This window comes from Streptopelia decaocto, assembly GCF_964273445.1.
Source record: "Streptopelia decaocto genome assembly, chromosome: 10".
Taxonomy (NCBI): Eukaryota; Metazoa; Chordata; class Aves; order Columbiformes; family Columbidae; genus Streptopelia; species Streptopelia decaocto.
The window spans coordinates 977,264-1,002,990 of record NC_138665.1 but is presented as its reverse complement, the minus strand read 5'-3'; the positions used below and the strand labels follow the sequence as shown (position 1 = coordinate 1,002,990).

At 56.3% G+C, this 25,727-nt stretch overlaps 3 protein-coding genes across 9 annotated transcripts in view; 1 reads left to right on the top strand and 2 right to left on the bottom strand.

The window, feature by feature from the left end:
- Positions 1 to 18,417, top strand: part of LOC309444422 (uncharacterized protein) — a 207,908-nt gene extending 189,491 nt beyond the window's left edge. For both annotated transcript variants that reach the window (XR_014185020.1, XR_014185021.1), the window contains exon 12: positions 18,341 to 18,417. The gene's annotated coding sequence lies outside the window, so the exon portion shown is untranslated. The remainder of the gene's footprint in view (positions 1 to 18,340) is intronic.
- Positions 11,602 to 16,293, bottom strand: LOC309444424 (regulator of cell cycle RGCC-like). The gene is made up of 5 exons (XM_082062223.1): positions 16,148 to 16,293; positions 15,205 to 15,360; positions 14,607 to 14,687; positions 13,520 to 13,582; positions 11,602 to 12,236 (listed from the first exon to the last, which is right to left on the bottom strand). Exons 2-5 carry the CDS (start codon positions 15,356 to 15,358, stop codon positions 12,229 to 12,231), a joined length of 306 nt encoding a protein of 101 aa, XP_081918349.1. The 5' UTR covers positions 15,359 to 15,360; positions 16,148 to 16,293; the 3' UTR covers positions 11,602 to 12,228.
- Positions 18,418 to 18,820: 403 nt separating the features above from the next.
- The window catches only part of ARHGAP36 (Rho GTPase activating protein 36), a 29,608-nt gene continuing 22,701 nt past the window's right edge, over positions 18,821 to 25,727 (bottom strand). For 3 of the 6 annotated variants that reach the window (XM_082062216.1, XM_082062219.1, XM_082062220.1), the window contains 2 exons: positions 24,141 to 24,238; positions 18,821 to 22,678 (listed from right to left, as the gene is read on the bottom strand). In XM_082062216.1, coding sequence (XP_081918342.1) covers positions 22,546 to 22,678; positions 24,141 to 24,238 — 231 coding nt within the window. In that variant the 3' untranslated portion in view covers positions 18,821 to 22,545. Of the gene's footprint in view, positions 25,239 to 25,727 lie in introns of all 6 variants that reach the window. The other 3 variants (XR_014185019.1, XM_082062218.1, XM_082062217.1) reach the window with 3 other exon arrangements.

Here is a 25,727-nt window from a genome sequence, read left to right as displayed (position 1 = left end):
GTACAAAATACCTAAGGTGGAAGAAACGTGGGTTTACAGCAAAGGCTTAACATTGGGAAGACAACTTTTTAACCTCACATCTGCTTCTGTTTTGTGGTGTGGCTGCAGAGGACAACCCCAATGACAACACCCTGCCCTGGGCCAGCCCTGGAACCCCCAGGCCAGGGCAGAGCAGGGGGCTGGTGGCTCGTCCTGTCCCCCCGGGAAGACACCATCCCTCCTGATCCCCAAAGCAGGCTAGTCTGGAAAACAAAAGGCGGTCCTAAATCCACCCTAAACCCAGCATCCCTCCACTTCTGCCCAAACAAGCCACATCAGTTGGTACCTCAGGGCTCTGGGGGCTAAATCCAGCTCCCCCCCAGTCCAACCCCCCAAGGCTTGACTGCACCCCCTGGTCTCTGCCCAGATGCTCCCTGTAATCCCCTGCACCCTCGTGCCAAACCGGGGGCACTGTCGGAGTGGAGCACAGAGCTACTGTGCGTGCCAGGGAGGAGGAGCAGCTGTGGTGCCTCAGTTTCCCTTCTCCCCATCTGTCTCCATGGGCCAAGCACTGTGGCAGCAGTTTTTATAGGGATCCCCCCACAGCGCACGAGCATCCTCAGCAGCACCGAGCTCCTTGGGGAAGCAGCCAGGGCAGCTACGGTTCATCACCCAGTAGGAGCCAGTGCCCCTATACAGTGTAGCCCCGCTACCGAGTGGAGCATCTCCCGTGTGAGGAAAGGCTGAGGGAGCTGGGGCTCTGGAGCTGGAGAAGAGGAGACTGAGGGGGGACTCATTCCTGGGGATCAATATGGAAAGGGGGAGTGTCAGGAGGATGGAGCCAGGCTCTTCTGGTGACAACCAGGGACAGGACAAGGGGCAATGGGTGCAAACTGGAACACAGGAGGTTCCACTTAAATCTGAGAAGAAACTTGTTCCCAGTGAGGGTGGCAGAGCCTGGCCCAGGCTGCCCAGGGGGGTTGTGGAGTCTCCTTCTGTGCAGACATTCCAACCCGCCTGGACACCTTCCTGTGTAACCTCATCTGGGTGTTCCTGCTCCATGGGGGGATTGCACTGGATGAGCTTTCCAGGGCCTTCCAACCCCTGACATTCTGGGATGCTGTGATACCAGAGCCCACCTCCCAGTCCATCCCCAGTCCGGCTGGGACAGGCAGCACTGGGGGTGCAGGCAGCACCAGAGGGCAGCAGTGGTGCAGGCAGGAGCTGCCAGGCCATGCAGAGCCCAGCCAGGAGCACCTGGCTTGAGCTCCCCAGTTACCCCTTGGTGTCCTGGGTGGCATCTTCTCCTCCTCCCATGGAGACTGGCTGAAAACCTGACTGTTTGTTTCTCTAGGCCTGGAAGCATGGCCAGTCCCTGCTGGGAGACAACCCGGAGGAGCACAGAGCCGTGCTGAGGACACGCTGGGGTCATGCCACTGGAAGTTGAGCAAGAACATCTCCTGCTGAGATGCTGAGTCTGGCAGCAGAGGGCCCTGCGGTGCGAGAGGACCAGAGCAGAGCAGGACCCAAGGCTCCAGCTCTCGGTTGTCCCAGGAGCTGGGGGGCTCTGCACGCTCCCAGCTCCTGCTCGGGACGGAGATGCACAGGTCCTGCACAGATGTGTTGGCTTCCCCGAGGAACATCTCCTCAGATGGTGTGTGGGAAGATGGCCCCACATCTCTTCATTGAAAGTCTTCATCCAACACCCAGCACCCTGGTACCCTCAGACTGCCCGTGTCCCACCAGGACAGGTAGCAAAGGTGAACGTCACAGAGTGGCTGGCAACACTCCCACTTTTGGGACATTAAGAGACAGTTTTACCATAACAATAACCCTAAGAAAACAGCACCAGTCTCATGCCATGTAAGTGAAGATCCTTTAGAAGAGGAAGACCATGTCACAGGTCCTGATGTGGTGAACGCTGACTTCATCTGATCTCCTTTTTGATCTCGTGGCTCAGCTGGGTTCCCCCAGGAATTAGCACCAAGAAACGAGGACCAGCTCCTCTGGTCTCAGCCCTGGGTGGTCCCTGGATGCAACCGCCACAACCTTGTGCACAGTGTGATGCTCCCACCCACTAGATGTGCCCGCCTACCACCTCCCGGGGAGCAGGGGCTGCTGGATTTGGCCTTACACCTTCCTCATCCCCGCTGTGCTCTGGGCAGGGGGCAGGTGGGCAGCAGGTTCCTCCCTAGGGACATCAAGTACCTGTCCGCTGCCCAGACACCCAGCACACGCAACAGCGAGCGGGTATCTCCTGCCCTGCTCTCCGGTTTGGTCCCTTTCTGGTCCCCTTCACTGCGTTACTGCCCCCAGGCCTGGGAATTCCTCCCGCAGGGGAGGTCCTTGCCCTCAGCATTCCCCAGAGCAGCCCCATGTCCAGCTCCTGCCTCACTGACAGCACCACCATTTTCCCATTAAATGAACTAACTTCTCATTTTTTTTTTCTTCCTGGAAAATCAGCATTTATTTTCTCATTTGCATAGCATGCAAAAGGCCTGGAAGAAGCAGAAACAAACAGGACAGGGAGGTGCAACTTGGAAACCTCAGCAGAAAATGGACTTTCTACAAAGCAACAGTCTTTGGGAAGGAGGAACGGGGCTGTGGGGCTGGGGAACAGAGGGAAGGAGAGGGCTCTGCTCCTCTCCCCGCCGTCCTGCTCATCCCGACAGCCACCAGCGCTGCTGCAGGGACTGGGCTGCTCCGTGATGCAGCTTCAGGAAGAGAAACCTGGACCCAAAGGTACTTGCAGACGCTCTAGAGGCAGAGCTGCCGGAACCGGGAAGGCAGACCCCATTCCCGATTTCCTGCCCATTGTTTTCTATGCCGCTTGCCCAGGAGCTTCACCAAAAGAAATAATAAAATCCCCCTGGCTGAATGTGAAAGGCAGAGCCATCACATGGAGGCAGGGACAGTCCCGGGGCCACCCGCCCTGTTCCCAGCACGCCGGGAAGCCGTTTAATTCAGGGAAACAGGAAGCCTTGAAATAGCAGAAGCTGGAGACACGTGGTGGGGGGAGCACCCGGTGTCCCACCACTTCGTCTGCACAGCCCCTGGTTTGCCCTTTGGCATCATTTTATTATGAGCCCTTTGCCGGTCCTGCCACTGTGCTTTCCCTGTCTCCTCACCCGCCCTTCCCAGCAGAACCCAGCTCCAAAGCACTGGGTGCTCCGGGACCCATCCCTGCTGTGCTCTGGGCCACCCTGGATCTGCACCCCACTTGGAGAGTGCACCCAGAGACGTCCCGGTGATGGGTGCAGCCTGTCAGTGCTGCCTTGATTCTAACAGACTGCTCAGCCCCGTGCCCTCCTGGGGTGGGGATCAAACCAGAGGTGGTCTTCAGAGTGGAAGCAACCAGCTTCTTGTCCAACCCTACGGCTGTGCAGGGATGGAGCTGCTGACCCTGTGTGCTGACCTGGGGGGGCAGAAGGACTTAGAGCCAAGTCGGAGCTGAGCACACAGGGGGCGAGCGGGAAGGAGGGGATGCTCTGGACCACACAAGGCTGTGTGGAGGAGGATGCTGCTTCACGCCCCTGATATTTGCATGCAGTGGCTACCAGCGATACCTACTCAGCATTGGTGTTCCAAGTACAGACAGCCAGAACACAGCTGGGAGCCAACAGATAGCAAGGAACGCACCCCCAAAAAAAGCAAATATCACAGAAAAACGGAAAAAGGTTTCAACTTTAAAATCTAAACATGCCCAACAGATCTAGGACGGGCAGGACATGAAAACTCATGGGAGACAGTGAGGAGTGTGCAGCTGGGCATCATGCTAACCAAACCATAAAGAATTACACAAGAAAAAACAAAAGATATTTCAAGTCCAAAGATCACTGCATGAATAGAGTCGCAGCCTCTGGGTGCAGAAAAACAGGGGTGATTATGCTAAGGAGAGTTCTTTGCTGGCTTAGCCCCCTACTTGAATGCAGGCTTGGTGCCGAGGAATGGTGACCCAGGGCTGGACCCTCCTGGTATTAGTTAAAGCAGTTTAATTATGAGGTTAATACCGGCTAAGGCAGCAGGATGCCCCGGCCGGATCAGCTGGGTTCCTCTGTTCCCCTCCAAGCTCACCCCAACCTGGGCCGGTCTTGGTGACATGAGCCAAAGGGTTTTGGCTGGGATGGAAATCAGGCTCTGGCCCCGTGGTCAGGGCTGCCTGATGCTGCTGGTGGGGACCGCAGGGGCAGCTCCTGGTGAGGCAGAGGACAAGGTGGCAGGAGAAAGTCCAGAGAGAGGGGACAACCTTCCCCTGCTGTCATCCGTCACCACAGACATGCTCTGCTGCTGAATGAAATACCAGCAGCTGAGATGCACGTGAGGCTCGTCCGTTCCCAGTCCCCAGGGCCAACCCCTGTCCTTGCAGAGCAGAACAATCCCGGGAAGTGACCCGGGCGAGCGAGGGGACAGGATGCCGTGCTGGCCGCCACAGACACCATTGTCTCTTTGGATACCTGGAGGATGAAGTCAGAGCCCAGCCCGATGGAGGAGCAGGGGTGGGGGTTGAGCAGAGAACAGCAGCCAGGAGAGAGGAAAACAAAATGCCTCTGATCCCAGGCACCTGCCTTGGTCTCCACCTGGGTGGAACCTCAGCGAGGACCTGGAGGAGCTTGTCTGCTCCTATCCAAGGGCGCTGGCAACCCCTGGGGGGAAAGCACCCACTCCACTGTGAAGCTCTGCTGTCCTCTGGGCAGTGACGGGGTCACACAGAGACTCCTTGGGGAATTTTCGGGAGTTGCACCACTGCTGAGGAAACCTCCCAGCCCTGCTCTGTAGCACAAGCTTCCAGGCCCACCAGGACAATCCTGGCCCATTACCTGCCCTGGTAGCTCTTAAAGACAGCACGCTGTCTCCATGGACTGCCAGGTCATTGCCAACCTTCCCAGGGTCTCCACCAAGGCACCCAGAGGTGGGGAGCATCCTTGGGGCACCGCTGGTGGGAATCAGAGCAGAGGGCGTAAAGCAGGAGCAAGACCCCAGCTCTGGTTGGCAGCAGCACCCTCCGCAGCCCAGGGGACAGGGCTGGGAGCCAGCACCGCACTGCTCGCTGCACGGGGGAATTGGAGCACCGAAGGGGTTCTCACTGGGCTGGTTCATCAGGCACTGGTTGGAGCAGGGATGGAGCTCGCAGGCCTGAACACATGCTGAAAGCTGGTGGAGGAGAAGCGCTGCTCCTTGGGGAAGACTCTGCTGGGGGCTGGTGGAGCTGGGGGCGCCCTGGGGCTGTGCAGGATGGAGGTGCATGCTCAGCCTGGCTCTCTGAACACCCCCTGCCCGTTGCAGCTTGGCTGGCTTCATCCTCCTACCATTCTGCACAGGTAGCACAACCCACCATGGCTACAAGCCCACAATGACCCTTTGAAAGCTGAGGGCGGAAATGGGGATTATTTCTTTATCACAATGTTGCTGAATGTATCAAGGCTAGAATGTTTCTGATTTATCATGACATTTTGTTACAGCACTGAAAAAGGACATAGTTTTCCAGTCCCCATGTTAGGATCACAGGGTTTATTTATCTCAACAAGACCCTTAAACGTGAAGGATACCTAATCTCCTGAGAGAAAAACTCCTGAAACGGTCTTCTAATTCCTTCTATTTATAATGCTTCATCTCATTATTTTTAAGTTTTGAGGTTCTTTGGTAAGTGTATATACATTTCTCCCCTGATACTGGGATATCAAATATTTGAGTCTCCTTCCTCTAAAGCTTAGGAAGTTTTCTTGCTGAAGACAAGTTCAATATGCCAAGAAGGATTCTGGCAAGGAGGATTGCTCCTTAAAGAAATACTTCATGGCTTGGGGGATTTCTGGTTGCTATGGGTGCAATTTAGCTCACCTAAGTGTACAACTCATGTAGTTACCTCGGGTGCCCTTAGTAGTCAATGGAGAGAAACAGGTGCTTTTAAAAGCTTCCACAAGCCCACCCCGAGCTCTGGCCTTGCCCGTAAGGGCCACATTGCCATGTTTCTGTCACTCTAAATCAGGATCTGAGGTTGTTCAGCCTGAACCACAACTCTCCTCGCAGCCCTGTGCCAACAGCCTCTCTCCATCCTGCCTTTCTATGGGGACTTTCCACCCTGGGGACTCCCCCAGCACAACCATCGCCTGGGGTGCTCCAAGTCTCCCATGTCCCCACTGAATCCCTCCATGGCTTCCCATCCCCCCATGGCATCGCAGCTAAAGCCCGTGTCTCTGTGGTGGAAGCTGTGGGCAGGGACAGTGGAGAGCTGATGGGAACGGTGACGTTGGGCTAACGTCACCCCTTTTGGTTCTGGGAAGGAAGTTTGCTTTTGGGAAGTAGTTTCAACAGAGAGGAGCAGTCAAAGCCTACGTTCACCCCCTCTTGCCTAAGCGTGGATCTCCCTTGAAGGAGGCAAAGCCACCCCAAGTAATGCAGTGGGGTGTCTCCCGTCTGTGGTGGCCAAAGGCAAGGACCGATGTTTCAAGAGAAAGTTGGGTTTGTTATGTCTGGGAGCGGGCAGGGTCACCAAACCTATCCTCCCTCAGTTCCCAAAATGGACACACACCCCAGAGCTGTGTCTGGTTGCACTTTCACCAGAGGGGAGCAAGTCCATGTTTGGGACATCGAGGACCTGTGCCCCCCAGGAAAACACCTCGGACTCTGCAGCTGTGCTTGTCCTGCATCCTCACCAGGGTTGTCCTTGGGCGGGGATTCAGGTGATGGAGACTTTGGCCTTCCCAGGTCCTGCACTGATACTGGCTTCACCAGCTCCTGCAAGCGGGACGTGGGTCGGGCACAGCCAGGGCTGGCAGCTCCCCGGGGAGAGGAGGGGGCCGAGGACAGCCCCCCAGGCTGGCAGGGAGGCAGGGAAGGGCTGAAGAGCCGAGCTCCAGCCTGGCTGGGGCTGCTTCCCACACACCCATCGGAAGGAGGACCAGCTGCCACCGTCAGGTTCCACAGAGCTGGTGCTCCCTCCCACTCCCACTGGGACAGGACACCTGTGGGTGCTCCCCTGGGTCCCAGGGGTGACTTCGCACCCTTGAGGGCATGGGGTGAGCTGGGGACCAGCATGAGACGAGCTGGGCTCTGGGTGGGCAAGGAGTGATGCGCTGTGGTTTCAGAGGGGGAACATGACCTACAAGAGCTGTGCCCGCCCCCACACAGCACTCTAGCTCCAGCTAAAAAGCACACTCGAAAATACATTTTTAAGTCAGGACCTGAAAGGTTCCTACTTCTCCTTTCCCATAAATGTGGAAAGATCCCCCGAAAACACGTGAGAGGGTTTGTCAGGAGAGAAAGGCAGCAGCAGATGGCTTCCCCAGGGCTGGGTTATCTCCTAAAATAGTTACAGCCGCTTGCATCACCGTGGCCAGACTGTCTGGGCAGGCAGGGACTTCCCTCCCCGAGAAGGACGCAGTTCCTCTCAGTGGTCCCCGGGCAGCACCACACCAGTGTCCTCCCGGCCGCTGGAGGAGAAAGAACCAGCTGGAGCTGGTGGAGCCCGGCAGTCCGGAGGGGACCAGAGAACCAGGGTTACATGGGGACGGAGAACTTTTGGTGGGACTACTGAGGTCCTGATCCAAATCTTTCTGCAGTTAGACATCAAGCCCCTCTTGCCGATGGGTTTTAAGCTCAGCAAGAGCAACAGCTCTTTGCCATGGTGTTTTGGTGGAGGAATAACTCACTTCTGTGGCTTTCTCAGGTCTGACACAGTCAGCAGGGTGTGATAAAGGCAATTTAACCTATAATTTATTTAGGGAAACTCTGGTGACTCTTTTTACCCCCACAGAGGTTGGGGAGATCCCTCCAGGTGGGAGCAACTTCATCAGCCTGGGTAGGCTGAGGGACCGTGTCCCACTCCATCAGCCCCCGTGCACAAACAGAAGCCCTTGTCCTGTCTTGAGGAACATCTCCACCCAGCAAAAGGCATCCCATCCCTTCTTCCTGTGGATGTCAGAGAGCAGAAAAGCAGCAGGGTGTGCAAAGACATGGAGGTGCAGGCAACGTCTGCCCAGAGGTGCCCCCTATGGTGGTGGCCACCAGGGAGGTTCCTGGCTGTGTCTGTGCAGCAAGGGAGGGAGGTGGCTGGTTGCCAGCCAGCCCCTGTGTGGCTATGGGCCACCTCTGCAAAAGCTGTCACCTCCATGCCCCAGTCTGGCTGTTTGGGTCCCCAGGACACCAGGAGATCTGCTTTGCAGGCTGGCATGGCAGCTGGAGCTGAGCACCCCCAGCCAGAGGAGGGGGCTTACTGGGCAGCCTCAAAAAGAGCGTGTGGGACCTACTGCTGGAGCAGTGCCTGCTCTGCTGGTAAATAACCGCTGTGGTCTCCAGGCAGGCTGGGTTTGCAGCTGGGCTTGAAGGAAAAGCTGCAGGCGGGAGGCCCGTGCAGTTGGCTCGACTCTGGTTTGCCACTTCCCGTCCCCGCGCACGCTGCGCTTGCTTCTAAGAAAAGAGGCAGGCGGTTGTCGGGCAGCAGCCGCAGGCGGTGAACACGTGGCTGGCAGCAGTGCCAGCCTTGCAGGTGTCCCGTGCAGGCACCACGTGCCCGTTCCAGCCTGCATGGGGCTGGGTTTCCCCTCCGCTGACCGTGGCTTCCAGCCCAGCCAGCCTGGACCAGCAGCTCCAGCACTGCTCAGGGTCTGGCCATCCCCAGCTCCGCCAGCACCCTCAGCTCCCGCCGCCTCCAGCAGGTGGGTGGCAGGTCCCAAGCTCTCTCAAGACTCTTTGCAGAGGCCCACACCAAAGCCCAGCCCGGCCCTGCTGCTCCCAGAGCTCCTTCGCCCTGCTCCAGCCTCCTCCAAGCTGCTGTGGCAAGAGGGGCCCAGGGGAGGAACTGAGGAGCTGCAGGACGTGCTTCTTTGTGCTGATTATTTTTGCAGCACCTCCACCACACATGCACACAGGACCATCTAACTCTCCCCACCCACCGCCTCGGTCAGCCTCAGCCACCACAGGCCAGTGAATGCTGTAGCACCCATCTCAGTGTCACCTTGTCACCCAGGCACGTCCCCAAGCCCCACCTGGGGTCCCCAGGAAAAATAACCCTACCTTGTCCCAGCAGACGACCTGCCAGAACCCCTGTGCCCAAAGGGATCTGCTTGCAGTGATGTGTCCAAACCTGTCCCAGGGGTCAGGCTGAGCATCACTGTCACTCCTGTCATCAGCACAGGATGGCGCTGGCATTAGGTCTCATGTCATCCACATACAGCACTGATACTGTGCCCGGTGCCAGCCCCACTGCCCTCCAGCACCAACCAAGCAGATGCTGACAGTGTGTCACTGGTGCTGGAGGTACCACAAGCCCTGGAGAGGATCCTGCTCAACATGGGACAGCTCAGGTGCAGGCAGCATCCACGTAGCCTGATTCAAGGGGCTGGAGAAAACCTGGGGTGAAACCCAAACCCCTCGCCTGGCAACTCCCACAACAAACAACCCGTCTGGTGTTTCATCGAGACTGATATCTTGCTGCTGGGGTGTATCGGCCACAGCAGATTTGGGGCTTGAAAACACTTGTATCTGCAGCTGCTTAACAACATTTGCAGACATGGTGCTCATGCGAGCTGGTGAGCAGCTCCCAGGAAAGGCAACAGTGTGGGATTCCCCAGCCCAGCACCAGCATCACTGCAACCCAGCCAGAGACCACGCTGCTGGGCGGGCCGGGGGTGGTCTGTTAAAAATCCCCTTCCCACACAGGCTGGAATGATGCTTGTGATACCCAGAGACAGAAAGAAACCATGGGTGGGAGAAACAGAGGAGTCAGAGCTAGATTGCAAGGGTGAAATGCCTGCGTGCAATGACTCGGAGGGGAAAAAACAGCTCAGCTGACACCGCGGTCGCTGCCATCATCAGTGAGCAGGGCGGGGACAGTCCCCGCAGCTCCTGGTACTCTAGACCCTTGGTGTGGGCTGAGTATCCGCACAGAGCAGGCTGCTCTGGCCCCCGCAGCACAGCGAGCATCACGGGGACATCTCTGAGCGTCACAGGTAGAGCTCCCGAGCATCACCGCCCCCCAGCCCCACCGCGCTGCTCTCACCCCATCTCACTGCACCTTGGCAGGGCTGTGGGCTCCCTTTGGGAGGCAGATCAGTGGCCACATGACACAGCATGGAGAGAGTGACAATGGAAAGTGTCCCCCACCCTGCACAGGGTTCTGCTGGGGCTGCTCAGAGGTCTCGTCACACTCCGGCCCTCCCGCCTCAGTGCTTGAGTTTGCAGGACTAATGCACGTTCAGCAGATTCTGCAGCAGCACTAAGTCCCAGGCTGGCAGATTAGATGACCAATATCCTCCTGATCAGCACCTCATGAACCAAGGAGTGAGGGAAGAAGCTAAAACTGTCTTGTTTCCTGCTCACAGTTGCAACAGAGGCACACGTGTCCCTGCTCCAAGCAGATGTCACAGGGCAGTCCTGCCAGCCCTGGGACGAGCAGGGCCTCACGTTCCTCCTGACCATGAGCCCCTCCTGGTCACCCCACTGCTCACGGGGCAGCTTCTGGGGAGGGGAACCCCAGGGGAGGACTGAGCATCCCTCACAACTTCCACGCTCAGCTGCTCCCAGGCTGATCTCACGCCTGGACCATTCCCGTATTTGACAGCACTTTCTGTCTGCCCCACTGAACCACACACCCGCGGGGACACAAACCCAGCGAGGCAGGGAGTCCCCACACACCACCCGAGGCAGAGGGCTGCAAATCCATTCCCTGGGACTCACTCCTGGGGTCGCTGCGAGTGGCAATAACCAGAGGCGACATCACCAGGGCACATCCGTGACACAGTGGGACCTCTGGAGCAGCATCACCCACCAACACCCACCCCAGCCTTTCTGAGCACACCGGGAACAAACTCACAGCTGCAAACCCGGGAGCCTTGTTCACCTCTTGGATCTTTAGCCAAGCAAGAAATACTCTCTGTAACATATCTGTAGGTTGAAGAAGGTGGCTTTCCAGAAGAGTATCAACAGGAGCAGGGCTGGACCCACAGCACGCTGGGAACAGGTCCCCAGGGCCTTCTCCCACCCGCAAGAGGAGCAGGCAGTGGCTCATCCCTCGGGGAAGATGGAGGTGGAATGGGATGGACTCTGCCCTCCTCTCCCACCCCTACACTGCCCAAGAGCCAGAGCCCGTGTGATGGGGTGTCGGAGCAGCTGCCATGGTCATTTACCCACCCTGCAGCTCCCAGCAAGGCCCCAGCTGTGTGGCTCAGCCCTCCTTTTGCCAGTGGGTCAGCTGGATCCAGCCCCATTGGAGCAGCTGGGCTGCCTGCCAGCCCATGGGGTTACTCCAGGGAGACCCCAGCCAGGCAGGACGTTGCCCCAGGGGTCAGCAGGCAACAGTAGAGCTCAAGTCCTGGGGACATGTTGCAGCAGAGCTGGCTTCCTCTGTCTGTCCATCCATCCAACTCTCTGCCCATCCATCCCTGCTGCCAGGGGAGGGCTCAGAGGGCAGCCAGCCTACTCCATGCTCTGCCACAGGCAGGGAGGACCAGGGGGTCTCCTACCCCACTTCAGCCAGACAAATGCTGCTTGACCTCCTTCCCCGAGGCCCCTCTCCCCCACCTCTCTGATGCCCCCCCAGTGGCAGCCCTTGAGCTTGTGCATAGCACAGTCAGCTGCGGAGAAGAGAGGAGCCCGTGAGGAAAGACTGAATACACACAGACAAGCAGAGAGACTTAAAATGCTGTTCATAAAAATACATCCCATCTGTACAGTGTGAAACACCCTTTTTACAGTATTTACAGCAGCAGTAGGGGCAGAGGCACTTGGGGTGCAGACAGGGGTCTTATTTGAGGCTACTTGTGCAAAGCAAAGGGTCAGCAGTGGTTTCCAGTGCCTGCGACAGATGCTACTGTGGGTACAGGCTGTCCTGACCCAAGAGGGGACACCACGGTCTCACCGCTGCGCCGCAAACCGATCTCGCCTAAAAATCACCCAGGGTTTCTCCCTGGGCTGCAGCAGCGGCACAGGACCCCCCACCCCACACAGCCACAAGAGCTGCCGATCCCCCTCGCAGTGCAGAGCCCGGTGCCCAAAGCGAGAGCTCGTCCCATCTCACGCTGGCAGAGCCTTGACGGTACAGTGACCAGAGCAGGGCCCAGCCCCCAGTGCGGCCCAGCGGCCAGCCCACTGCTGCTGGACCAGTCCCTGCCCTTCCCTGGCGCAGAGCGGCACGGGACGGCTGTCGCCCACACGGGCAGCGCGTGGCACGGGCACATAAGCAGAGGATGTGTGAGGGAGGCACGGGGCTCATCTGCTGTGGGTCTTCCCCTCCAAACTTGCCAGCAAAACCACTTCTCACATCTCTGCAAGACAAGCAAGGGGTGGGGAGGGAAAGATTGGTGAGACAACATTTGCAGGGAGGAGGGCTGCATGATGCTCTGGACCCCCCCGGTATCACCAGCAGCAGGGCTGGTGCAGAAATCTGCTGCAGGGGCTCTGTCCCTCTCCTGCTTCTCTGCCCCCAGCATGGCTCCGGGCCAGCAGAAGCAGCACTTCCCACCAGCCCCCTCATTTTGGACACTCAGAAGGGAAGGGAACAAATACTGAGAACTGCGACTTACGCAGCCTGCCTAGGGAGAAATACTTTAATTTTTTAATTAAGTTCTCTCTTCCTCCCCTTTGGAGAGGAAGTGTGGCCTCTGCCTCAGTTTCCCCAGCGTTGAAGCTATTGGGGACCAGTCAGCCCCACAGGACTGTTGAGCTGCCTGGGTAAAGCTGCCAGACATCACCTTTGCCAGAGGCACCTGCAGCCAAGGGCTTTATCAGGAAGAAAACATCTGCAGGAGGAGACCACGACCCCGCTGTGCTCCCAAGGGCTGCAATCGCCCTCCCTGCCACTGCATTGACCCGCTGAAGCGGTTCCCATTCTGCAGATGCACAAGTCTCGCTCCAAGACCTGCCCATGGTCTCATTCAGTGCAAACACAACCCACGGGGCATTTCCACAGGAATGTGTTAGGTGGTACTTATCAAGTCTGAATCTTCACTTTCCTCTCTCCAGATAGGCTATTTCCACAGAGCTGATTTTCTCCAAGTTGGGGTATGCCACAAGGGAAAACATTTTTCCTCCTGCTCACCTTCTCCCCCATAGCAAAGCAAAGCCCTGGAGCAGCAGTGGGAGGGATGCTTAGGCAGAGAGGCACAAGCACCTGTTAATCTTTGTTAAAATGCCAATAGCTCTGCAGGTTGCACTGTTTGGCAACCCTTTTTGCAGGCCTTCGTTGTAAGGGCCAATCTGGCCTTCACATTCCCGGTCCCCTCCAGCAGCACAGTGCTGCCACCTCTGCCTCACCAGCTGGGGGAAACTGAGGCACCAGATAGGGGAGACACTAAAGGAGTGGAATTTCTGCCCCAGCTCAAAGAATTTGAAGATGGCTGGGGGGGGTGACATCCAGATGAACTCCACGTCCCTTCCCTCCCCACCCTGAAGAAAAGACAGAAGGATTCTACCCCTGATGCCAAAACCAGGTCCTAAGCCCCCTGGGCCAGGCTCTGCTAAGCCAGAGGCAGCAGAGCAGCCCCAGCCCAGGCGTCCTGCCAGGCTGGATGCAGCTTGGGAAGCACAGGGATCAGAGGTGCGTACGTACCCTCCAACACTTTATCCAGATCCGCAATGAACTCCTCCAGCTCCTGGGTGTCTCCAAGCTTAGCTAGCGGGGAGAAACACACTGTCAGGTCTCTCCCATCCCCCCTTCCACCCCAAGCTCTAGTTTGGGAGAAGAAAGATCCCTACCCCTTGCTTTAACCATGACTGCTGCTTCTGGACCAGCCTGGCAGTGGCGAGATTCCAGGGGGCTGCGTGTGCAACCCATGGCTGCACAGCTCCGGAATAACCCAGGCAAATGCCCCGAGCACAGCGTCTCCATGGGGCAATGCATCTCTACAGGATTACAGGCCACCCTTGGACCCAGCTCCTGAAGGCACCAGAACAGCAGCCTTGAACCTTTCCAAGCAGCTGCCCAGCACTGCCTGGCTCTGGAGTCCCACGCTTGCACAGGCAGCTCTAGCATCATGCACCCACCCCTACGGCAGTGTGGTCCCCCTGTGCACACACACAGGTCGGGGCTGGCAGCTACAGAACTGAGCAGTGAGAGGTTCCACCAAGGACGCTGCTTTAGGAAGGAAAACCCCAGGGCTGACTGACCTACGGACACACAACAATTCCACCTCCGCACTCCCCCATCTCAGACCTCGGCTTGGAGGGCAGGACAGTGCCCACAGGCACCGCACACATCAGCATCCCATAACCCAGAAAGCAGGGCTTCAGGCTCAACATGGGGGAAGCAGAGAAGCAGGGCACATCCTCCCATGTACATGAGGTCAGTCAGCAATGGCTCTGCTGAGGCCAGAGCTGGATTCATACATGGTGGGAAGGGTGCTCAGCTCCCCTGTGCTGTCCCATCCCTGCACAATCCTGCCCTTCCCAGGTGAGAACAGAGCCCCTCTCTGCAACCCTCCCAAGCAGACCTCTGGCTCAGTCCAGCCTCAACGTGCCAATCCAACTTCATACCTCTTCCAGGATCCAGCCAGGACCCCAGGGCCCATTCCCCCCTCCACACCCTGCAGGGGCCCATTGGCACAACACCCCCAGGGCAGCCCATCACTGCTGAGCAGAGCCAAGGACGCAGAAGGAAGCCCTGGCATCAGTCCTTGGGACACATTTTTCAGCCTCACCTGTGGAGGGGTAAGCACCGGCAGGGGTGTTGAGGTCCTCCTTGCTGGAGTTGAGACTGCTTCCTGGGGACGTGCTGGTACCTGCAGGTACAAAGTCACGGTCCATGGCCACGCACACCTTATAAAAAAGTTGCAGGACCAGGGACCATTCCCATGTGTGGCATAGGGTCCCTGGTCCACCTTCACTCTTGGCCAGCCCATCTACTCTTCCCCTGCTGCAAGGAATACTTGGGAAAAGGGAACTGAGCTTCTCTGCCAAGCCAAACAGCACCAGACGTTGCCTGGGCATAGCCACAGAGACTCCTCGTGGTTATTACAGCAAACCGATTCCCTCTGAGCTCCTGGTTATCTCAAGCCTTATGCAGCCCTGCAGCAGCAAACCCAGCAGAAGGAGCCCCAGCAGATGTTGGCAGGCTCTGGACCAGGATCCAGTGGCCATCACCCCATGCTACTCATCCAGCCCTCAATAGATAAGTCAGGCAGGCAACTCAGAGGTGGAACCAGCAGGAAGCTCTGTGGTTTAACATGGAGAAACCCCAGAGCTCCCAAAGCAACTCCATCCCATCAGACACCATCCTCCCTCATTCCCCAGACTCACTCTCCAGCTCATCAATGCCGCTGTCGTACACACTGTGCGCCGCTTTTCTCTTCAGCTCTTCCAGGTGCTGCTCGTATTGACAGGCAGGGCCTCTCTCAAAGTCCTCCATCACCTCATCGAACTCCCGCAGCAGGTCACTGAGCTCCTCAGCCATGGCTGGGGGAAAGAAGACGGCGCAGGGGGTGGTGTGAGGCACACACTGGGCAGGCAGCCCCAGCAAAAGCTGCTTGTGAGCAGAACCAGGCTGGGGATGGGCAGACCAAGGCTGCCATGCAGCAAGCTCAGGGCTGACACTGTCCCACACCCCAGAGCTCGGAGCACATCCAGCTCCTGACAGCTCAGCCACCCCTCCAGCTCATCGCACAGCTCAGCACGGGCCCAACCACTAAGAGCTGGTCCTAAGCAGGTCTTGATCCCGGACCCAGCTTCTCGCTCTGCCTTCAGGGGAGGGTACAGCAGGGCTGAACGGGGCCCTGAGCTATGTCACACCCAGGTGACCAGCGGTGAGCCCGGCAGCTGCTCCCCAGGGATGTGCCGCTGCCCTACAGAGCCAGCCCATCCCCGGGGCAGCGGGGCTGGAGCAGTCCCGGAGAGGAGCTTCAGAGGGCAGGAAACATCAGCACAGCCGGTGGAGAGGAGACAGGCGAGGGGCAGTGCCGGGCTGGGGCTGCCCACGGGCCAGCGCAGACACGAAGGGGCCACCGGCGGGTTCCCGGCCCCAGCCGCGCGGAGGGAAAGCCAGAACAAGACCCGATGGAGCCCGGGCAGGGCAAGGCCAGGAGCCTCCGTCCCGCACGCTGCAAGGTGCTCCCCGGGAGCTCCGCGACGGGGGTGGGATAGAGGAGCAGAACCCCTGCGGGAGCTGCGCCCGGGCGGAGCGGGGAGACCGAGGCGGGCTCGGGGAGACCGAGGCGGGCTCGGGGAGCGCAGGCGCCACACTCACCGACAGACGGTCCCGGTCCGGGCAGCAGCTGCAGAGAGTCCCGCCGCGCGCGGCAGTTTTAACCGCGGCGGCCGCCCCGAGGGGGGGGCGGGGCTGGGGCGGGGCCGCCGCGCCCTGGAGGCTCCGCCCCCCGCACTCGGGACCGTGACGCTCCCGTGGGGTCCCCGCCCTCCGGGCCGCACCCCCGCGCGTTCCCGTCCGTGCCCGGAGGCACAGGGGCTGGGTGTAGCATGGGTCTCCACTCTCCCACGTGGGGCTCTCACACAGAACCACAGAGTGTCAGGGGTTGAAGGGACCTGGAAAGCTCATCCAGTGCAATCCCCCCATGGAGCAGGAACACCCAGATGAGGTTACACAGGAAGGTGTCCAGGCGGGTTGGAATGTCTGCACAGAAGGAGACTCCACAACCTCCCTGGGCAGCCTGGGCCAGGCTCTGCCACCCTCACTGGGAACAAGTTTCTTCTCATATTTCAGTGGAACCTCCTGTGTTCCAGTTTGCACCCATTGCCCCTTGTCCTATCACTGGTTGTCACCCAGAAGAGCCTGGCTCCATCCTCCTGACACTCCCCCTTTCCATATTGATCCCCAGGAATGAGTCCCCCCTCAGTGTCCTCTTGTCCAGCTCCAGAGCCCCAGCTCCCTCAGCCTTTCCTCCCACGGGAGATGCTCCACTCCCTGCAGCATCTTGGTGGCTGCGCTGGACTCTCTCCAGCAGTTCCCTGTCCTGCTGGAACTGAGGGGCCACAACTGGACACAAGATTCCAGGTGTGGTCTCCCCAGGGCAGAGCAGAGGGGCAGGAGAACCTCTCTGACCTACTGACCACCCCCTTCTAACCCACCCCAGGTACCATTGGCTTCCTGGCCACAAGGGCCCAGTGCTGGCTCATGGTCATCCTGCTGTCCCCAGGATCCCCAGGTCCGTTTCCCCTACACTGCTCTCCAACACTTTGTTCCCCAACTTATACTGGAACTAGGGGTTGTTCCTGTCCCCATGCTTTGGTGGTCCTGAGTGATGCCTTGGGCCTGAGGCCAGAGGACAGGGGACCTTTGTCCTGTGCAGCTCAGTGGCCAAAGCTCTTCCACACAGTAGCAGCCATGGGGGGTCTCCCAGGGCAGAAAGATGCCAGTGGCATCTCCCTCCAGCCCATCCCTGCCTCGTCCCTGGCACTGATCCTTTCCACACAGCAGGAGGATGGGCCAGGCCAGGCTGGAGATCTTCAGATTTTCTCCCAGGTGTCCTGTTTCCTTCTCTGAATCATTGTCCATCCACCAGAATCTGAAGTCCCATAGGATGAATTTTCCACTTGCCTTCAGCCAACCCTGCCTCCCTTCCTCGGAGCTCCCCCCTCCTTTGTGCTTTCTGCAGACTGGGGTCACCTCTCAGTGTCCTGAGAACCAGCTTTGGGCTGGTTCTGCTCCACGTCTCTCACTTTCCCTCCAAAGGCAAGAAACACTCACCCGGTGGACTCGTGCTGCCCATCACCACCCTTGCTGTCCTTCATCTGACAGCTCCGTTCAGCTGGGGCAAACCCTCACTGACTTTCTAGGGCAAACAAAATCAAATATTGATCCCGTGGTAGCCAGCACTGCTTCAGGAGACCGGGGAAACATTATCCACATCAAATTATATCGATGCCTTTCTTCTGTGGATTTAACCCCTCGGGCAGTTCCTTTGGCCTCAAAAATACAAATAAACCGATGCTTTGTTTAAGATTGGAGGAACTTATTGTGAGTCACATATGTTCTTTCATGTTTACCATGGGAACTTAAGCTGATAAAGTGTTACGTGATGCCATGCAATATGTTTATGTGTGTGTGTATCTTTGACCAGCAGTATAATGGAGACACATAGGTTAAAAAAAACATATACAAATAAGATAAAGATCCTGCTTTCTTTGTTTCTTTGCTATTGACTAAAATCACTCACTCACTCATGAATTTGAGTAACTGATCCTGCAAGTTACTCCCTGTTGTACCGCTCTTAAGGCCTCTAAGCTTGACTCCGGCTGTAAAAACCCCTCAAGTGCCAAGTGGCCCAAGATGGTTTTGTTGGTGTTGGTGCAAACAACCAGCCAGCAAACACCCCCAACAACAACCCACCCCTGTGCTGGCACCGGGGGTCTAGAAACGTCAAGATACACAGAATCACACCAAGAATCGACTGGGTTGGAAAAGACCTCAGAGATCATCCAGTCCAAGCCTTGGTCCAACTCCAGTCCATTGACTAGATCATGGCACTAAGTGCCATGTCCAATCTCAGTTTAAAAACCCCCAGGGCTGGTGAGTCCAGCACCTCCCTGGGCAGCCATTCCAATGCCTGACCACTCTCTCTGCACAGAATTGCTTTCTAATCGCCAGCCTCAGTTTCTCCTGGCAGAGTTGAAGCCCATGCCCCCTTGTCCTATTGCTGGTGCCTGGGAGAAGAGACCAATCCCCACCTGGCTAGAACTGCCCTTCAGGTAGTTACTTTCCCTTCAGACAGAAACTTTCAGATTGTTTCAAAAGGTGAAATCACAGTAAGTTCAGCTTGGGGAGGAGGGGAAAAGAGCCTGACAATCACCGTATCTGAAGAATAACAAAGGTTAACCAGCTTTTTCAGAGCTGGTCCAGAGTGATGCTGATGCTTCATGAATGATGGTGCTTTGCAACTGATTTGTAAAGGGGTTTTTTATTTTGTGAGGCTAAAATAAAACAAGTTGTAAGCAAATACTCGTGTATGCCAGGCAGTGACAGCCAGTGTGCTTCTGAGGGAGAGAAAGTCTGCGGGCTGCTCTAAGGAGGCAGCTCCTGGGCAGAAAGCAGCAGCGGCTGGAGCTGGGCTGCCCTCAGCTGGAGTTTTTAGCAACATCCCCATCGGCAGCGACAACCGGAACCGCGCGGTTTCCAGGTCCTGCGGTGTGTTGCTAGGAAGGTGCTACATGATGTTGACATTTTCTGCAGTAAATGCTTCCCACCGAGCCCCAGTGCCCTCTTCTGCCACCATCACAGCATTGGGAAGGTCAGCTTCAAAAGGACTCTCCTTGGAAAGCAAAGCAAATGTCTCCCTAGTATTTCAGCATCCCTGTCCCATTCATATTATTATTATTATTATTATTATTATTATTATTATTATTATTATTATTATTATTATTATAAGCTGGATGGTGATTCTATTAGCACTCTACAACTATCTGAAAGGAGGTTGTAGCATGGACAGTGTTGGTCTCTCCACTCAAGTAACAAGTGACAGGATGAGAGGAAACGGCCTCAAGTTGCGCCAGGGGAGGTTGAGGTTGGATGTGGGGAACAATTTCTTCCCCAAAGGGCTGTGGGGCATTGGAACAGGCTGCCCAGGCTGCTGGAGTCACCATCCCTGGAGGGTTGGACAGACGGACATGAGGTTCTCAAGGGCATGGTTTAGTGACAGGCTTAGGTAATGGTTGGACCCAATGATCTTGAGGGTTTTTTCCAACCTAAATGAGCCTATGATTCTATGTCCCATGTAGTGGTGCTTCTGAAACCAGCTCTGCAGCACCTTGCACTTCTTCCCATCGCTCGGTGGGAACAGTGTCTGTCAGGAAGCCTTTGTGGGCTTGATGCTCATGCAGATGCCTGTTGTAACACCCAGCGGTGACCACCAACCTTTCAGTCACCCTTTCTATCCTTGTTTGGCTTCCAAGGTGGAAGGCAACATATAAAGACAGTTCAACACAACAGTCTTGTATAGAACTGTTAGCCAAGCATATGCAGTCCCCATATCACTCACATCCTCAGATCTGGCATAGCTCTGCAGTGCCTATTTTCCAAGTGCCATGAATTTGATAGAGTCCATATATTATACACTATAATTTCTGCACACTTAATTCTTAGAGAAAGGTAGTGGAAGAACAAATTAAAGCTCAGAGGAATCAAGGGAGAGAAGCTGAAGTGATGCTGGTGGCATCAATCTACACCACAGCCTCCCTCCGAGTGACTCTCTGAGGTGACAGGGAATGAGGAAATGTTCACTCTACTTTGTTTTTTCTTTTCTGATACTGAAAAATTTGACCAAAAATATACAATAGAGGCTGCGTGGACTTCTCAACATTGACGTCAGTGCCAGATTGATTGCTCTTGGTAACAACACCAAGTCAAAGCTACACCTAGAAGCTGTGGCATCAGGTTGAGCTATGGCCATGACAAGGCATGGAGCTGATTTTGTGCTCTACTCAAGATCTTAATGTCAGATTGGACGCTTCTGGTTTCCTCCTTTATGAGCACACTAATGGCTGCAGCCACCAAAATGTTTGGGCAGCAAAGTGCTTGTGATGTTCCCACGATGAACTGAAGGCGAGGAATGCGGAAGGTTTGTGGCATCTCCATGCCTGTGGCTGTTGTCTTGCCAAGGCTCAGACTGGCAGTGGGCTCAGAGCTGTGCCCAGTGCTGGGACGTCCTGCTTCTCTGTGTTACCCCCTTGCATGTTACATGTTTCCAGCCTTTGTATCACCACTACTGCACAACTGTGCCTTTCCCTCTCCTCTTCCATTAGAGTATGTTCCTCTTTGATCCCCCAGGAATCCAACACACAAGAAGCTTCTCCCCAGGATGGCCCATCACCTAGTGAGCCGTATCCGTCCACCCTCTGTACACCTAGGGCTCTGACACTTCATATTCCCCCATGAGGACAAAAAAAAAGCTGATTTGCAGCCCAGGTTTCAGCTCGGCACAATTATTTGAGTGCCCACTTGTCCACCTGCTTTTTCCTGGATTCAAAATTCTCGGTGAACATTCGTAACAACTCCTCCCAGCCTGAGGATCTGCCCCTTTCCCAATTCTCCTCCTCAGTGGGGACACAGAGGTATCAACCATCAGGTCATGGACAACAGTTACTGGAACATCTTGTCCTCATTAGTTCGTTACTGTTTATGAACTCAAGCTGTTACTACTAACAGGAGATAACCGGACACTTGAACCACATGGGACAGTGAGATCAGTGCTGACTGAGGAGCAGAGGATCAAGCTGAGATGCCAGAGGCTTCTAGGAAGGAAGGTGGCCTAGAGGGTCTGCTCTTGCAGCAGGTATAATCCTGTAGTCTGCACAGAGCAGCTGCAGCCTCCTTGGATATGGCGTTGGTTACACAGTTGATGCTCCAGTGTGCTGGTGACCCTCAGAAACCTTCAGCAGACTCATGGTGTCCCAAGTTTATCCGCTCCTGCAGACCCAACAGCACTGTTCCTCTCTGGAGCTTATCAGTTCTTGGAAGGCTTTCACAGCTATCTCTCAGCACACACTTTTCTCTTCAGCATGCTGTTCTCCGGGGACTACTTCTCCACCCGTCCCCGCAGTACCCATCCGCCAGGAAGGACCTTTACAAAATAAGAGCTCAGCAGCTGAGAAGGTGCAGTACCGTGCGGTGGGAACGACCCGCTGGGCAGACGCAGCCGAGGCTGTGGCGAACACCCCTCCCACTCAGGCTGGGGCGCAGAAAGGATCGTGAGTTTGTTAATCATCCCCTCGATGCTACAAGTCGTAGCCAAAGCCACGGCACTGTTCTGGCGGTGAGGGACGCGAGCCGTGCCGTGGGCTCCCTGCTCGCTGAGCGAGATGCCAGCGTTGCCGGAGCGCGGATCTGCACCGAGGTGCCGAGTGTTTGCCCACACCTCGGCATGGCACCTGGGGAACCAGCCCAGGGAGGAGGCCCTGGGGAGCAGGCCAAATCCTTTTTCTTCGCCTGGGTCCTGACCATTTGCAAAGGCAATAGGATGAGACCTGGCAGGTCAGGGAAGTTCAGGCGCAGTCTAGAAGCCAGTCTTGCAAATCCTCTCACACCTAAGTCAGGGATCTGAGCTTGGTCCAGCTCATCTACCTCATGCTGAATCGGTGCCCAGACATTTGCAGAACCAGGACCCAGTTAAATATGCTTAACAAATAAACACCCATGAAAGGAGACCTTGCAGGGTTTTGTCTTGTAGCCAGAGGCAGACCAGGGTCCAGGGGATGAAGCCATTTAGCCCAGGGCTCTTCCTCCAGAGGAGACAAGGAGTGATAACTGAAGAGCGAGTACAGGCTGCACGTCACCTCGTCCCAAGCAGGGGGACAGCACAGAGACGCGAGGCACACGCCCTTCCACACCGCTGCCTGCACAACATTCACGCACAGCCACTGCACAAGCACACAGGTTGCTTGGTTGCCATCCAGCAACAAGCCCACGTGTGGAAAGTCCTTCTGCTGGCAACCTGCAAACGCCTCTCGTGCTGTGGGTCTGCCTACACCAGAACAATTTGGCATGTCTGCTGGTAGTGAAGGTGCTCCCGCAGACTTTCGCACGCCCTTCACTTCTTCGCTCCTCCGAAGTGGGATAGAGGACTCATTTTTGCTGGGGAAATGTTGCCCAGTTTTGTCCACAGAAGGCAGAGCAGAGGGCATGGACCAGGCTCACTAGATGCCAACGTCCAGGTTTAGGAATGAGACGCTGCTGTACAACTCTGATGAAACAGAGCTGCTCTCCAGGGTGCGGGTCCGACCAGGCAGAGGCGATGGAGCCCCTGTTGAATCCTCACTCTCCATGCTCCTGAGAAAGTTGAAAAAAAGAGAGATGCTATTTACACAAACTGCTTCTATTTCCCACTCCACGCCCAAATGGCCTCTACAAGTGACCCCAAAGATTTGCCATCTCTTTGGACAGTCCCCAAAGGAACGTGAAGACAGACAAGGAACAGTAGCAGAGAAGACTTGTACGACCTGTGCTCCAGGAAACCATTTTGCACAGGACAGTCCGTGTTTGCTGAAGGAGCCACCAGCCCTACAAAGAGACTGAAGGGTGCCGAGCACACCCTGCTCCAGACCACCAGGGGTCAAAATACCTCCTGTGTTAGGTGCAGTGATTGTGGGCCCAGATCATGGGATACAAAGCCCTTTTACTCCACCTTCTTTAATAACAGGGAATGGCATGACCTCAAATTGTGAGCCTGTGTGAGACCAACCTATCTTGCAGTGGAAAAGCAAGATGTACAGACACGTGAACGCCCAGCACAGGCAGAAATGGCACAGAAATGCAGGCAACACCAAGCGTGAAGAAAATTTGGAGGAGGCTAGTGGTGGGGATGAAAAGGGAGCAAGTATCAGTGTGTGACCCTGAGAGGCTGGAGCAGTGGAGGGATCTGGGGGTGCAGCAGGACGAGCTGTGCTGGTATGCACACAGAAATGTGTGTGCAACAGGGGAATTGTGGAATCTTAGAGCGGTTTATGTTAGAAAAGACCTTTAAGATCATCAAGTCCAGCTGTTAACCCAACCCCGCCAAGTCCACCTCTAACCCATGACCCTGAGAACCTCATCTACCTGTCTGCTAAACCCCTCCAGGGATGGTGACTCCAGCACTGCCCTGGGCAGCCTGTTCCAACGCCCCACAGCCCTTTGGGGAAGAAATTGTTCCCCAGATCCAACCTCACCCTCCCCTGGTGCAACTTGAGGCCGTTTCCTCTGCTCCTGGCGCTTGTTCCTGGGGAGCAGAGCCCGACCCCCCTGGCTCCAAGCTCCTTTCAGGCAGTTCAGAGATCAGAAGGTCTCCCCTCAGCTCCTGTTCTCCAGCTGAACCCCCCAGGTCCCTCAGCCGCTCCCATCACACTTGTGCTCCAGCCCCTCACCAGCTCCGTTCCCTTCTCTCCACTCGCTCCAGCACCTCAAGGCTTTTCTAGTCATGAGTGGCCCAAAACTGACCCAAGGATTTGAGTTCTGATGAGGAGATATGATGCAGCATGAATTTGGGTAAAATAGTGTGGCACAGGCTGGGGAGGAAAAAAAGAGAATAGGGATCTCCAGGGAATGGAAAACCTGAGATGTTCCAGCTGTTAGGTGTGAGCGCAGAAAGTGAGGGGGTTTTGCTGGGGAGTTCATGACCAAAAGTGGTGGAAGGAACACAAAACACGGGCAGGAGGATCAGCGGGATTTGTCCATCACTTGCCAGCAGTGGGGTGAGTGTTGCTGCTCATGCAGCGAGGTGTCCTCCAGCAGCACACGCCTCGCGGGGACTTACAGCACGGTGTTGAGCTTCCTGCGCAACAGGTAGTCAATGACATCGGGGTCTGTCTGAAATAGCCTCCTCAGGATGTCACGCTGCATTTCTGGAGAGACCTGGGAGAGTCACACAGACGTGCTCATGGCATCTCCTCCTCTCCAGAGGAAGACGAGCAGAGGCAGCCAAGGATAGCAAAAGGACTCCAGGTCAATATGTGCTCACAGACCCACTGTGATGGTGTCACATCGCACCTCCTGGGGTCTGAGCAGGATCTCAGCCCCTGCTTTTCCCACATTAACCCCAGTCCTTCAGCTCCCCGTAGACCACACAACTGCTACAAGGCTTTTTGGGGACCTGAAATATCACATTCCCACAGACCTGTAGGAAATAGATGTTTCTGGTATTTCTCAGGGATTTTCTAGGTCCTCCCCTAAAGCCAGGACCAGGGGGACTGTTCTGTGTATGTTCTTGGTGATCCAGGGAGTTTCTCTCGGGGTTTCAAAACAGCTTCACAGCCTCCACTGAGTTGTCCCCAGGGAGAGCAGCCCCTTCAGTGGTGTGACCACCTGGCGCCCACCTGCATCACGTCCCTTGGCGACTGCTTCAGGGTGCCCAAGGCCACTTGAAGCACCTGTGGTACTCGAGCCTGCACCTTGCTGCACATCTTCAGGGGCTCTCCCACTCCATCACCATACCTGCCTGCGAGTGACCCTGCCTGTGTTCGCAAACTGCATTGCACCACTCTCGTCCTTCTCCACCAGCATCTCCCAGAGCGGCAAAGGGAAGCACGGAGCCTGGAGAGGTGTCCCCGGTCTGTCCTGCCTCCCTGGCACCCGCGCTGCAGCAGGGCAGAGCGGAGAGTGCAACAGCGGTGGTTTGAATCCACCTGAACCACCACGCAGAGCAGGATTCAGCCAGAAGATGCCAGAGGCTCTTACTGCTGTCTGCAAGTGCCGTGTGGTGAGTGGAGAAAGGATGGAGCCAGAGGTGCCTGGGGACACAGCGAGGCACGGCAGGGATGAGCTGCTGCAGGGAAACTTCTGACAAGGAGAAAATTCTTCCCCTGAGGGTGGCGCATCCCTGGGACAGGACCCAGGGAGATCACAGGCCTGCACCCTTGGAAATACAAGGAAACCCCAGCTGGACACAGCCCTGATCTAGCTTTGAAGTGAGTCCTGATCTGGCTGGTCAGGAGGCCCCAGGGGTCTCTTCCATGCGAACCTTTATGTGACTCTAAAAGATGCTTTTGGGAACCTCAGGTCAATGCATCCTCTAGGGCAGGATGAGCACTCCCTGCTCACACTGATGGAATCATCCACTGAAGAGCAGGTCTGAAGTGATCCCATCTTTCACTGTCCTCGCCAGCTCTCCCCACTGCTACATCCTTCCCACAGCTGCCCGAGGCTGTGTCATCTCCACCCCACATCATCTCCTTCCAGCCCCTTCCCTCCTCTAGGGTCTCCCATGTTTTCCTCTTCTTTGCCCCCCTTCACTGGGTCTTTGGGGGAGAAACTGAGGTGCCACTCCTGCAGTTGCTGTTGGCCAGTTGTTACCTGTCCCAAATGAGCTTGGTCAGACATCACCGTGGTGGAAAGCAACACAGAA

Excerpts from the sequence above, each read along its gene's own strand:
- LOC309444424 (XM_082062223.1), bottom strand. The coding sequence starts at position 15,358 with ATGGCTGAGGAGCTCAGTGACCTGCTGCGGGAGTTCGATGAGGTGATG. Across the intron at positions 14,688-15,204 it reads CGGCATTGATGAGCTGGAGA|GTACCAGCACGTCCCCAGGA; the intron begins GTGAGTCTGGGG and ends TTGTACCTGCAG. Across the intron at positions 13,583-14,606 it reads CGGTGCTTACCCCTCCACAG|CTAAGCTTGGAGACACCCAG; the intron begins GTGAGGCTGAAA and ends TCTCCCCGCTAG.